General features: G+C 45.1%; 1 protein-coding gene across 1 annotated transcript in view; it reads right to left on the bottom strand.

Moving 5' to 3' along the window:
* The window catches only part of PARM1 (prostate androgen-regulated mucin-like protein 1), a 57,759-nt gene extending 55,868 nt beyond the window's left edge, over positions 1-1,891 (bottom strand). The window contains exon 1 of the mRNA XM_069978288.1: positions 1,692-1,891. Coding sequence (XP_069834389.1) covers positions 1,692-1,746 — 55 coding nt within the window. The 5' untranslated portion in view covers positions 1,747-1,891. The remainder of the gene's footprint in view (positions 1-1,691) is intronic.
* Between the last annotated feature and the right edge of the window lie 10,175 nt (positions 1,892-12,066).

Genomic DNA, 12,066 nt, shown 5'->3' with positions numbered 1-12,066 from the left:
GTTTGGTAAGAATAAGTCTGGAGTCTGGACCAAGCAATACATTTATATACTTCATGTATATATTGTACAGTTCTATGTTATTCATAGTGTCGTTGTTTTGTTATTGTCTATCGTTATTGTTGTAATGTTTTATATATTTTTTAAATAAAAGATCTACAGGACAGTAAATCTCCCCCAGATGTTTCCATCTCGTCACATCCCATCACATTGTGCTAAATAACACAGTCAGCCCTGCTAGATCTGGCAGGAAGATGATCCTGTGAGTCGTTCACCATGATATTATGATGTCATAGGTCTATGAGCTCACACATGCACCGTGTCCACCATAGGGTGTATGTGCACGGCCCTGTACCACAGCTCCCATCCTGCCACAGCTGTCACTTCTGGATACACTGCACATACATGCAGCTCTGCTACCTCTATACCTTCCTTCCTATAGACAAAACCCTGTGTACTCTAATTGTAGTACTCAGATGTAGCAGAGCTGAATGTGTCACTGTAACAATCCTATCTGAGCTCCTGTATATGCCATGTGAGCTGATACACTGCACTCTGCTACATCTGTCCATGCATAGAAGAAGATCCCAGTGCCCGGTGACCACCTGTTCCCTCAGCTGAGGAGGATGGCACAGCACCGGGCACACTATCTGTGATGGCACAGCACCGGGCACACTATCTGTGATGGCACAGCACCGGGCACACTACCTGTGATGGCACAGCACCGGGCACACTACCTGTGATGGCACAGCACCAGGCACACTACCTCTGATGGCACAGCACCAGGCACACTACCTGTGATGGCACAGCACCGGGCACACTACCTGTGATGACACAGCACCGAGTACACTACCTGTGATGACACAGCACCGAGTACACTACCTCTGATGGCACAGCACCGGGCACACTATCTGTGATGGCACAGCACCGGGCACACTACCTGTGATGGCACAGCACCGGGCACACTACCTGTGATGGCACAGCACCGGGCACACTATCTGTGATGGCACAGCACCGGGCACACTACCTGTGATGGCACAGCACCAGGCACACTACCTCTGATGGCACAGCACCAGGCACACTACCTGTGATGGCACAGCACCAGGCACACTACCTGTGATGGCAAAGCACCGAGCACACTACCTCTGATGGCACAGCACCGGGCACACTATCTGTGATGGCACAGCACCAGGCACACTACCTCTGATGGCACAGCACCGGGCACACTACCTGTGATGGCACAGCACCGGGCACACTACCTGTGATGGCACAGCAGAGGGCACACTACCTGTGATGGCACAGCACCGGGCACACTACCTGTGATAGCACAGCACCAGGCACACTACCTGTGATGGCACAGCACCGGGCACACTACCTGTGATGGCACAGCACCGGGCACACTACCTGTGATGGCACAGCACCGGGCACACTACCTGTGATGGCACAGCAGCGGGCACACTACCTGTGATGGCACAGCACCGGGCACACTACCTGTGATGGCACAGGAGCGGGCACACTACCTGTGATGGCACAGCAGCGGGCACACTACCTGTGATGGCACAGCACCGGGCACACTACCTGTAATGGCACAGCACCGGGCACACTACCTGTGATGGCACAGCACCGGGCACACTATCTGTGATGGCACAGCAGCGGGCACACTACCTGTGATGGCACAGCACCGGGCACACTACCTGTGAGGAGCAGCAGCAGCAGCAGAGGGGACCCCGCACTCCGCTTCACATCCATCCTGGAGCTGAGGGATCGGTGACTCCGGGATCAGGCGGCGGTGTTGTCCTGTGGCGGTGCTGAGGCAGACAGCGGGTGACACATCAGGGGCAGGTGCCGCACCACCTATGAGCGCTTCCCTCCGCTGCCCATGCTTCCTTCTCCTTCCTATAGGGGACCCGCCCGCACCTTCCCACGCCTCCCCGCAACCCCGGCACATAGCGGGCGACAGTCACCGGCCCACAGCGACCTCTGCCGGACACTGCCGGACACTACCAGACCCCAGCGTCCGAGCTGCCTGCGGCACAAGTGTCTAGTGATTCATAGAGTTTACTGTCCGCTTCATGGCGTTATAGGGAAGGTTATATAGGGTTAGACATCCCTACTGTAATAGTGTGAGACATCCCTACTGTAATAGTGACAGGCTTCCCTACTGTAATAGTGTGATACTTCCCTACTGTAATAGTGTGAGACATCCCTACTGTAATAGTGTGATACTTCCCTACTGTAATAGTGTGAGACATCCCTACTGTTATAGTGTGAGACATCCCTACTGTAATAGTGTCAGGCTTCCCTACTGTAATAGTGTGAGACTTCCCTACTGTAATAGTGTGAGACATCCCTACTGTTATAGTGTGAGACATCCCTACTGTTATAGTGTGAGACATCCCTACTATAATAGTGTGAGACTTCCCTACTGTAATAGTGTGAGACATCCCTACTGTAATAGTGTGAGACTTCCCTACTGTAATAGTGACAGGCTTCCCTACTGTAATAGTGTGATACTTCCCTACTGTAATAGTGTGAGACATCCCTACTGTAATAGTGTGAGACTTCCCTACTGTAATAGTGTCAGGCTTCCCTACTGTAATAGTGTGAGACATCCCTACTGTAATAGTGTGAGACATCCCTACTGTAATAGTGTGAGACTTCCCTACTGTAATAGTGTGAGACATCCCTACTGTAATAGTGTCAGGTTTCCCTACTGTAATAGTGTGAGACATCCCTACTGTAATAGTGTGAGACTTCCCTACTGTAATAGTGTCAGGCTTCCCTACTGTAATAGTGTGAGACATCCCTACTGTAATAGTGTCAGGCTTCCCTACTGTTATAGTGTGATACTTCCCTACTGTAATAGTGTGAGACTTCCCTAGTGTAATAGTGTGAGACATCCCTACTGTAATAGTGTGAGACTTCCCTACTGTAATAGTGTCAGGCTTCCCTACTGTAATAGTGTGAGACATCCCTACTGTAATAGTGTGATACTTCCCTACTGTAATAGTGTGATACTTCCCTACTGTAATAGTGTGAGACTTCCCTACTGTAATAGTGTGAGACTTCCCTACTGTAATAGTGTGAGACATCCCTACTGTTATAGTGTGATACTTCCCTACTGTGATAGTGTGAGACATCCCTACTGTAATAGTGTCAGGCTTCCCTACTGTAATAGTGTCAGGCTTCCCTACTGTAATAGTGTGAAACATCCCTACTGTAATAGTGTGAGACATCCCTACTGTAATAGTGTGAGACATCCCTATTGTAATAGTGTGAGACATCCCTACTGTTATAGTGTGATACTTCCCTACTGTGATAGTGTGAGACATCCCTACTGTAATAGTGTCAGGCTTCCCTACTGTAATAGTGTCAGGCTTCCCTACTGTAATAGTGTGAAACATCCCTACTGTAATAGTGTGAGACATCCCTACTGTAATAGTGTGAGACATCCCTATTGTAATAGTGTCAGGCTTCCCTACTGTAATAGTGTCAGGCTTCCCTACTGTAATAGTGTGAGACATCCCTACTGTAATAGTGTGAGACATCCCTACTGTAATAGTGTGAGACATCCCTACTGTAATAGTGTCAGGCTTCCCTACTGTAATAGTGTGAGACTTCCCTACTGTAATAGTGTCAGGCTTCCCTACTGTAATAGTGTGAGACTTCCCTACTGTAATAGTGTGAGACATCCCTACTGTAATAGTGTGATACTTCCCTACTGTAATAGTGTGAGACATCCCTACTGTAATAGTGTCAGGTTTCCCTACTGTAATAGTGTGAGACTTCCCTACTGTAATAGTGTCAGGCTTCCCTACTGTAATAGCGTGAGACATCCCTACTGTAATAGTGTCAGGCTTCCCTACTGTAATAGTGTGAGACATCCCTACTGTAATAGTGTCAGGCTTCCCTACTGTAATAGTGTCAGGCTTCCCTACTGTAATAGTGTCAGGCTTCCCTACTGTAATAGTGTGAGACATCCCTACTGTAATAGTGTGAGACATCCCTACTGTAATAGTGTGAGACATCCCTACTGTAATAGTGTCAGGCTTCCCTACTGTAATAGTGTCAGGCTTCCCTACTGTAATAGTGTGAGACATCCCTACTGTAATAGTGTGAGACATCCCTACTGTAATAGTGTCAGGCTTCCCTACTGTAATAGTGTCAGGCTTCCCTACTGTAATAGTGTGAGACTTCCCTACTGTAATAGTGTCAGGCTTCCCTACTGTAATAGTGTGATACTTCCCTACTGTAATAGTGTGAGACATCCCTACTGTAATAGTGTCAGGCTTCCCTACTGTAATAGTGTGAGACTTCCCTACTGTAATAGTGTCAGGCTTCCCTACTGTAATAGTGTGAGACATCCCTACTGTAATAGTGTCAGGCTTCCCTACTGTAATAGTGTCAGGCTTCCCTACTGTAATAGTGTGAGACATCCCTACTGTAATAGTGTGATACTTCCCTACTGTAATAGTGTGAGGCTTCCCTACTGTAATAGTGTGAGACTTCCCTACTGTAATAGTGTGAGACATCCCTACTGTAATAGTGTGAGACTTCCCTACTGTAATAGTGTCAGGCTTCCCTACTGTAATAGTGTGAGGCTTCCCTACTGTAATAGTGTGAGACTTCCCTACTGTAATAGTGTGAGACATCCCTACTGTAATAGTGTGAGACTTCCCTACTGTAATAGTGTCAGGCTTCCCTAGTGTAATAGTGTGAGACATCCCTACTGTAATAGTGTGATACTTCCCTACTGTAATAGTGTGATACTTCCCTACTGTAATAGTGTGAGACTTCCCTACTGTAATAGTGTGAGACTTCCCTACTGTAATAGTGTGAGACATCCCTACTGTTATAGTGTGATACTTCCCTACTGTGATAGTGTGAGACATCCCTACTGTAATAGTGTCAGGCTTCCCTACTGTAATAGTGTGAGACTTCCCTACTGTAATAGTGTGAGACATTCCTACTGTAATAGTGTCAGGCTTCCCTACTGTAATAGTGTCAGGCTTCCCTACTGTAATAGTGTGAGACATCCCTACTGTAATAGTGTGAGACATCCCTACTGTAATAGTGTGAGACATCCCTATTGTAATAGTGTCAGGCTTCCCTACTGTAATAGTGTCAGGCTTCCCTACTGTAATAGTGTGAGACATCCCTACTGTAATAGTGTGAGACATCCCTACTGTAATAGTGTGAGACATCCCTACTGTAATAGTGTCAGGCTTCCCTACTGTAATAGTGTGAGACTTCCCTACTGTAATAGTGTCAGGCTTCCCTACTGTAATAGTGTGAGACTTCCCTACTGTAATAGTGTGAGACATCCCTACTGTAATAGTGTGATACTTCCCTACTGTAATAGTGTGAGACATCCCTACTGTAATAGTGTCAGGTTTCCCTACTGTAATAGTGTGAGACTTCCCTACTGTAATAGTGTCAGGCTTCCCTACTGTAATAGTGTGAGACATCCCTACTGTAATAGTGTGAGACATCCCTACTGTAATAGTCTCAGGCTTCCCTACTGTAATAGTGTGAGACATCCCTACTGTTATAGTGTCAGGCTTCCCTACTGTAATAGTGTCAGGCTTCCCTACTGTAATAGTGTCAGGCTTCCCTACTGTAATAGTGTGAGACATCCCTACTGTAATAGTGTGAGACATCCCTACTGTAATAGTGTGAGACATCCCTACTGTAATAGTGTCAGGCTTCCCTACTGTAATAGTGTGAGACTTCCCTACTGTAATAGTGTCAGGCTTCCCTACTGTAATAGTGTGAGACTTCCCTACTGTAATAGTGTGAGACATCCCTACTGTAATAGTGTGATACTTCCCTACTGTAATAGTGTGAGACATCCCTACTGTAATAGTGTCAGGTTTCCCTACTGTAATAGTGTGAGACTTCCCTACTGTAATAGTGTCAGGCTTCCCTACTGTAATAGTGTGAGACATCCCTACTGTAATAGTGTGAGACATCCCTACTGTAATAGTGTCAGGCTTCCCTACTGTAATAGTGTGAGACATCCCTACTGTAATAGTGTCAGGCTTCCCTACTGTAATAGTGTCAGGCTTCCCTACTGTAATAGTGTGAGACATCCCTACTGTAATAGTGTGAGACATCCCTACTGTAATAGTGTGAGACATCCCTACTGTAATAGTGTGAGACATCCCTACTGTAATAGTGTCAGGCTTCCCTACTGTAATAGTGTCAGGCTTCCCTACTGTAATAGTGTGAGACATCCCTACTGTAATAGTGTGAGACATCCCTACTGTAATAGTGTCAGGCTTCCCTACTGTAATAGTGTCAGGCTTCCCTACTGTAATAGTGTGAGACTTCCCTACTGTAATAGTGTCAGGCTTCCCTACTGTAATAGTGTGATACTTCCCTACTGTAATAGTGTGAGACATCCCTACTGTAATAGTGTCAGGCTTCCCTACTGTAATAGTGTGAGACTTCCCTACTGTAATAGTGTCAGGCTTCCCTACTGTAATAGTGTGAGACTTCCCTACTGTAATAGTGTGAGACATCCCTACTGTAATAGTGTCAGGCTTCCCTACTGTAATAGTGTCAGGCTTCCCTACTGTAATAGTGTGAGACATCCCTACTGTAATAGTGTGAGACATCCCTACTGTAATAGTGTCAGGCTTCCCTACTGTAATAGTGTGAGACTTCCCTACTGTAATAGTGTCAGACATCCCTAATGTAATAGTGTGAGACATCCCTACTGTAATAGTGTCAGGCTTCCCTACTGTAATAGTATCAGGCTTCCCTACTGTAATAGTGTGAGACATCCCTACTGTAATAGTGTGAGACATCCCTACTGTAATAGTGTGAGACATCCCTACTGTAATAGTGTGAGACATCCCTACTGTGATAGTGTGAGACATCCCTACAGTAATAGTGTGAGACATCCCTACTGTAATAGTGTGAGACATCCCTACTGTGATAGTGTGAGACATCCCTACAGTAATAGTGTCAGGCTTCCCTACTGTAATAGTGTGAGACATCCCTACTGTAATAGTGTCAGGCTTCCCTACTGTAATAGTGTCAGGCTTCCCTACTGTAATAGTGTGAGACATCCCTACTGTAATAGTGTGAGACTTCCCTACTGTAATAGTGTGAGACTTCCCTACTGTAATAGTGTCAGGCTTCCCTACTGTAATAGTGTGAGACTTCCCTACTGTAATAGTGTGAGACATCCCTACTGTAATAGTGTCAGGCTTCCCTACTGTGATAGTGTCAGGCTCCCCTACTGTAATAGTGTGAGGCTTCCCTACTGTAATAGTGTGAGACATCCCTACTGTAATAGTGTGAGACATCCCTACTGTAATAGTGTCAGGCTTCCCTACTGTAATAGTGTCAGGCTTCCCTACTGTAATAGTGTGAGACTTCCCTACTGTAATAGTGTCAGGCTTCCCTACTGTAATAGTGTGATACTTCCCTACTGTAATAGTGTGAGACATCCCTACTGTAATAGTGTCAGGCTTCCCTACTGTAATAGTGTGAGACTTCCCTACTGTAATAGTGTCAGGCTTCCCTACTGTAATAGTGTGAGACTTCCCTACTGTAATAGTGTGAGACATCCCTACTGTAATCGTGTCAGGCTTCCCTACTGTAATAGTGTGAGACTTCCCTACTGTAATAGTGTCAGGCTTCCCTACTGTAATAGTGTGAGACATCCCTACTGTAATAGTGTCAGGCTTCCCTACTGTAATAGTGTCAGGCTTCCCTACTGTAATAGTGTGAGACATCCCTACTGTAATAGTGTGATACTTCCCTACTGTAATAGTGTGAGGCTTCCCTACTGTAATAGTGTGAGACTTCCCTACTGTAATAGTGTGAGACATCCCTACTGTAATAGTGTGAGACTTCCCTACTGTAATAGTGTCAGGCTTCCCTACTGTAATAGTGTGAGGCTTCCCTACTGTAATAGTGTGAGACTTCCCTACTGTAATAGTGTGAGACATCCCTACTGTAATAGTGTGAGACTTCCCTACTGTAATAGTGTCAGGCTTCCCTAGTGTAATAGTGTGAGACATCCCTACTGTAATAGTGTGATACATCCCTACTGTAATAGTGTGATACTTCCCTACTGTAATAGTGTGAGACTTCCCTACTGTAATAGTGTGAGACTTCCCTACTGTAATAGTGTGAGACATCCCTACTGTATATAGTGATAGCTTCCCTACTGTGAAGTTGTGAGACATCCCTACTGTAATAGTGTCGAGGCCTTCCCTACTGTAATAGTGTGAGACTTCCCTACTGTAATAGTGTGAGACATTCCCTACTGTAATAGTGTCAGGCTTCCCTACTGTATAGTGTCAGTCTTCCCTACTGTAATAGTGTGAGACATCCCTACTGTAATAGTGTGAGACATCCCTACTGTAATAGTGTGAGACATCCCTATGTAATAGTGTCAGGCTTCCCTACTGTAATATTGTCAGGCTTCCTACTGTAATAGTGTGAGACATCCCTACTGTAATAGTGTGAGACATCCCTACTGTAATAGTGTAGACTCCCTACTGTAATAGTGTCAGGCTTCCCTACTGTAATAGTGTGAGACTTCCCTACTGTAATAGTGTCAGGCTTCCCTACTGTAATAGTGTGAGACTTCCCTACTGTAATAGTGTGAGACATCCCTACTGTAATAGTGTGATACTTCCCTACTGTAATAGTGTGAGACATCCCTACTGTAATAGTGTCAGGCTTCCCTACTGTAATAGTGTGAGACTTCCCTACTGTAATAGTGTCAGGCTTCCCTACTGTAATAGTGTGAGACATCCCTACTGTAATAGTGTGAGACATCCCTACTGTAATAGTGTCAGGCTTCCCTACTGTAATAGTGTGAGACATCCCTACTGTTATAGTGTCAGGCTTCCCTACTGTAATAGTGTCAGGCTTCCCTACTGTAATAGTGTCAGGCTTCCCTACTGTAATAGTGTGAGACATCCCTACTGTAATAGTGTGAGACATCCCTACTGTAATAGTGTGAGACATCCCTACTGTAATAGTGTCAGGCTTCCCTACTGTAATAGTGTGAGACTTCCCTACTGTAATAGTGTCAGGCTTCCCTACTGTAATAGTGTGAGACTTCCCTACTGTAATAGTGTGAGACATCCCTACTGTAATAGTGTGATACTTCCCTACTGTAATAGTGTGAGACATCCCTACTGTAATAGTGTCAGGTTTCCCTACTGTAATAGTGTGAGACTTCCTACTGTAATAGTGTCAGGCTTCCCTACTGTAATAGTGTGAGACATCCCTACTGTAATAGTGTGAGACATCCCTACTGTAATAGTGTCAGGCTTCCCTACTGTAATAGTGTGAGACATCCCTACTGTAATAGTGTCAGGCTTCCCTACTGTAATAGTGTCAGGCTTCCCTACTGTAATAGTGTGAGACATCCCTACTGTAATTAGTGTGAGACATCCCTACTGTAATAGTGTGAGACATCCCTACTGTAATAGTGTGAGACTTCCCTACTGTAATAGTGTCAGGCTTCCCTACTGTAATAGTGTGAGACTTCCCTACTGTAATAGTGTGAGACATCCCTACTGTAATAGTGTGAGACATCCCTACTGTAATAGTGTCAGGCTTCCCTACTGTAATAGTGTCAGGCTTCCCTACTGTAATAGTGTGAGACTTCCCTACTGTAATAGTGTCAGGCTTCCCTACTGTAATAGTGTGATACTTCCCTACTGTAATAGTGTGAGACTTCCCTACTGTAATAGTGTCAGGCTTCCCTACTGTAATAGTGTGAGACTTCCCTACTGTAATAGTGTCAGGCTTCCCTACTGTAATAGTGTGAGACTTCCCTACTGTAATAGTGTGAGACATCCCTACTGTAATAGTGTCAGGCTTCCCTACTGTAATAGTGTCAGGCTTCCCTACTGTAATAGTGTGAGACATCCCTACTGTAATAGTGTGAGACATCCCTACTGTAATAGTGTCAGGCTTCCCTACTGTAATAGTGTGAGACATCCCTACTGTAATAGTGTCAGACATCCCTAATGTAATAGTGTGAGACATCCCTACTGTAATAGTGTCAGGCTTCCCTACTGTAATAGTATCAGGCTTCCCTACTGTAATAGTGTGAGACATCCCTACTGTGATAGTGTGAGACTTCCCTACTGTAACAGTGTGAGACATCCCTACTGTAATAGTGTGAGACATCCCTACTGTGATAGTGTGAGACATCCCTACAGTAATAGTGTGAGACATCCCTACTGTAATAGTGTGAGACATCCCTACTGTGATAGTGTGAGACATCCCTACAGTAATAGTGTCAGGCTTCCCTACTGTAATAGTGTGAGACATCCCTACTGTAATAGTGTCAGGCTTCCCTACTGTAATAGTGTCAGGCTTCCCTACTGTAATAGTGTGAGACATCCCTACTGTAATAGTGTGAGACTTCCCTACTGTAATAGTGTGAGACTTCCCTACTGTAATAGTGTCAGGCTTCCCTACTGTAATAGTGTGAGACTTCCCTACTGTAATAGTGTGAGACATCCCTACTGTAATAGTGTCAGGCTTCCCTACTGTGATAGTGTCAGGCTCCCCTACTGTAATAGTGTGAGGCTTCCCTACTGTAATAGTGTGAGACATCCCTACTGTAATAGTGTGAGACATCCCTACTGTAATAGTGTCAGGCTTCCCTACTGTAATAGTGTCAGGCTTCCCTACTGTAATAGTGTGAGACTTCCCTACTGTAATAGTGTCAGGCTTCCCTACTGTAATAGTGTGATACTTCCCTACTGTAATAGTGTGAGACATCCCTACTGTAATAGTGTCAGGCTTCCCTACTGTAATAGTGTGAGACTTCCCTACTGTAATAGTGTCAGGCTTCCCTACTGTAATAGTGTGAGACTTCCCTACTGTAATAGTGTGAGACATCCCTACTGTAATAGTGTCAGGCTTCCCTACTGTAATAGTGTCAGGCTTCCCTACTGTAATAGTGTGAGACATCCCTACTGTAATAGTGTGAGACATCCCTACTGTAATAGTGTCAGGCTTCCCTACTGTAATAGTGTGAGACATCCCTACTGTAATAGTGTCAGACATCCCTACTGTAATAGTGTGAGACATCCCTACTGTAATAGTGTCAGGCTTCCCTACTGTAATAGTATCAGGCTTCCCTACTGTCATAGTGTGAGACATCCCTACTGTGATAGTGTGAGACATCCCTACTGTAATAGTGTCAGGCTTCCCTACTGTAATAGTATCAGGCTTCCCTACTGTAATAGTGTGAGACATCCCTACTGTAATAGTGTGATACTTCCCTACTGTAATAGTGTGAGACATCCCTACTGTGATAGTGTGAGACTTCCCTACTGTAACAGTGTGAGACATCCCTACTGTAATAGTGTGAGACATCCCTACTGTGATAGTGTGAGACATCCCTACAGTAATAGTGTCAGGCTTCCCTACTGTAATAGTGTGAGACATCCCTACTGTAATAGTGTCAGGCTTCCCTACAGTAATAGTGTGAGGCTTCCCTACTGTAATAGTGTGAGACATCCCTACTGTAATAGTGTGAGACATCCCTACTGTAATAGTGTGAGGCTCCCCTACTGTAATAGTGTAAGGCTTCCCTACTGTAATAGTGTCAGGCTTCCCTACTGTAATAGTGTGAGACTTCCCTACTGTAATAGTGTCAGGCTTCCCTACTGTAATAGTGTGAGACTTCCCTACTGTAATAGTGTGAGACATCCCTACTGTAATAGTGTCAGGCTTCCCTACTGTAATAGTGTCAGGCTTCCCTACTGTAATAGTGTGAGACATCCCTACTGTAATAGTGTGAGACATCCCTACTGTAATAGTGTCAGGCTTCCCTACTGTAATAGTGTGAGACATCCCTACTGTAATAGTGTCAGACATCCCTACTGTAATAGTGTGAGACATCCCTACTGTAATAGTGTCAGGCTTCCCTACTGTAATAGTATCAGGCTTCCCTACTGTAATAGTGTGAGACATCCCTACTGTGATAGTGTGAGACATCCCTACTGTAATAGTGTCAGGCTTCCCTACTGTAATAGTATCAGGCTTCCCTACTGTAATAGTGTGAGACATCCC

Source organism: Dendropsophus ebraccatus, chromosome 7 (assembly GCF_027789765.1).
Source record: "Dendropsophus ebraccatus isolate aDenEbr1 chromosome 7, aDenEbr1.pat, whole genome shotgun sequence".
Lineage (NCBI taxonomy): Eukaryota > Metazoa > Chordata > Amphibia > Anura > Hylidae > Dendropsophus > Dendropsophus ebraccatus.
This window is presented reverse-complemented; position numbering and strand designations above follow the sequence as displayed.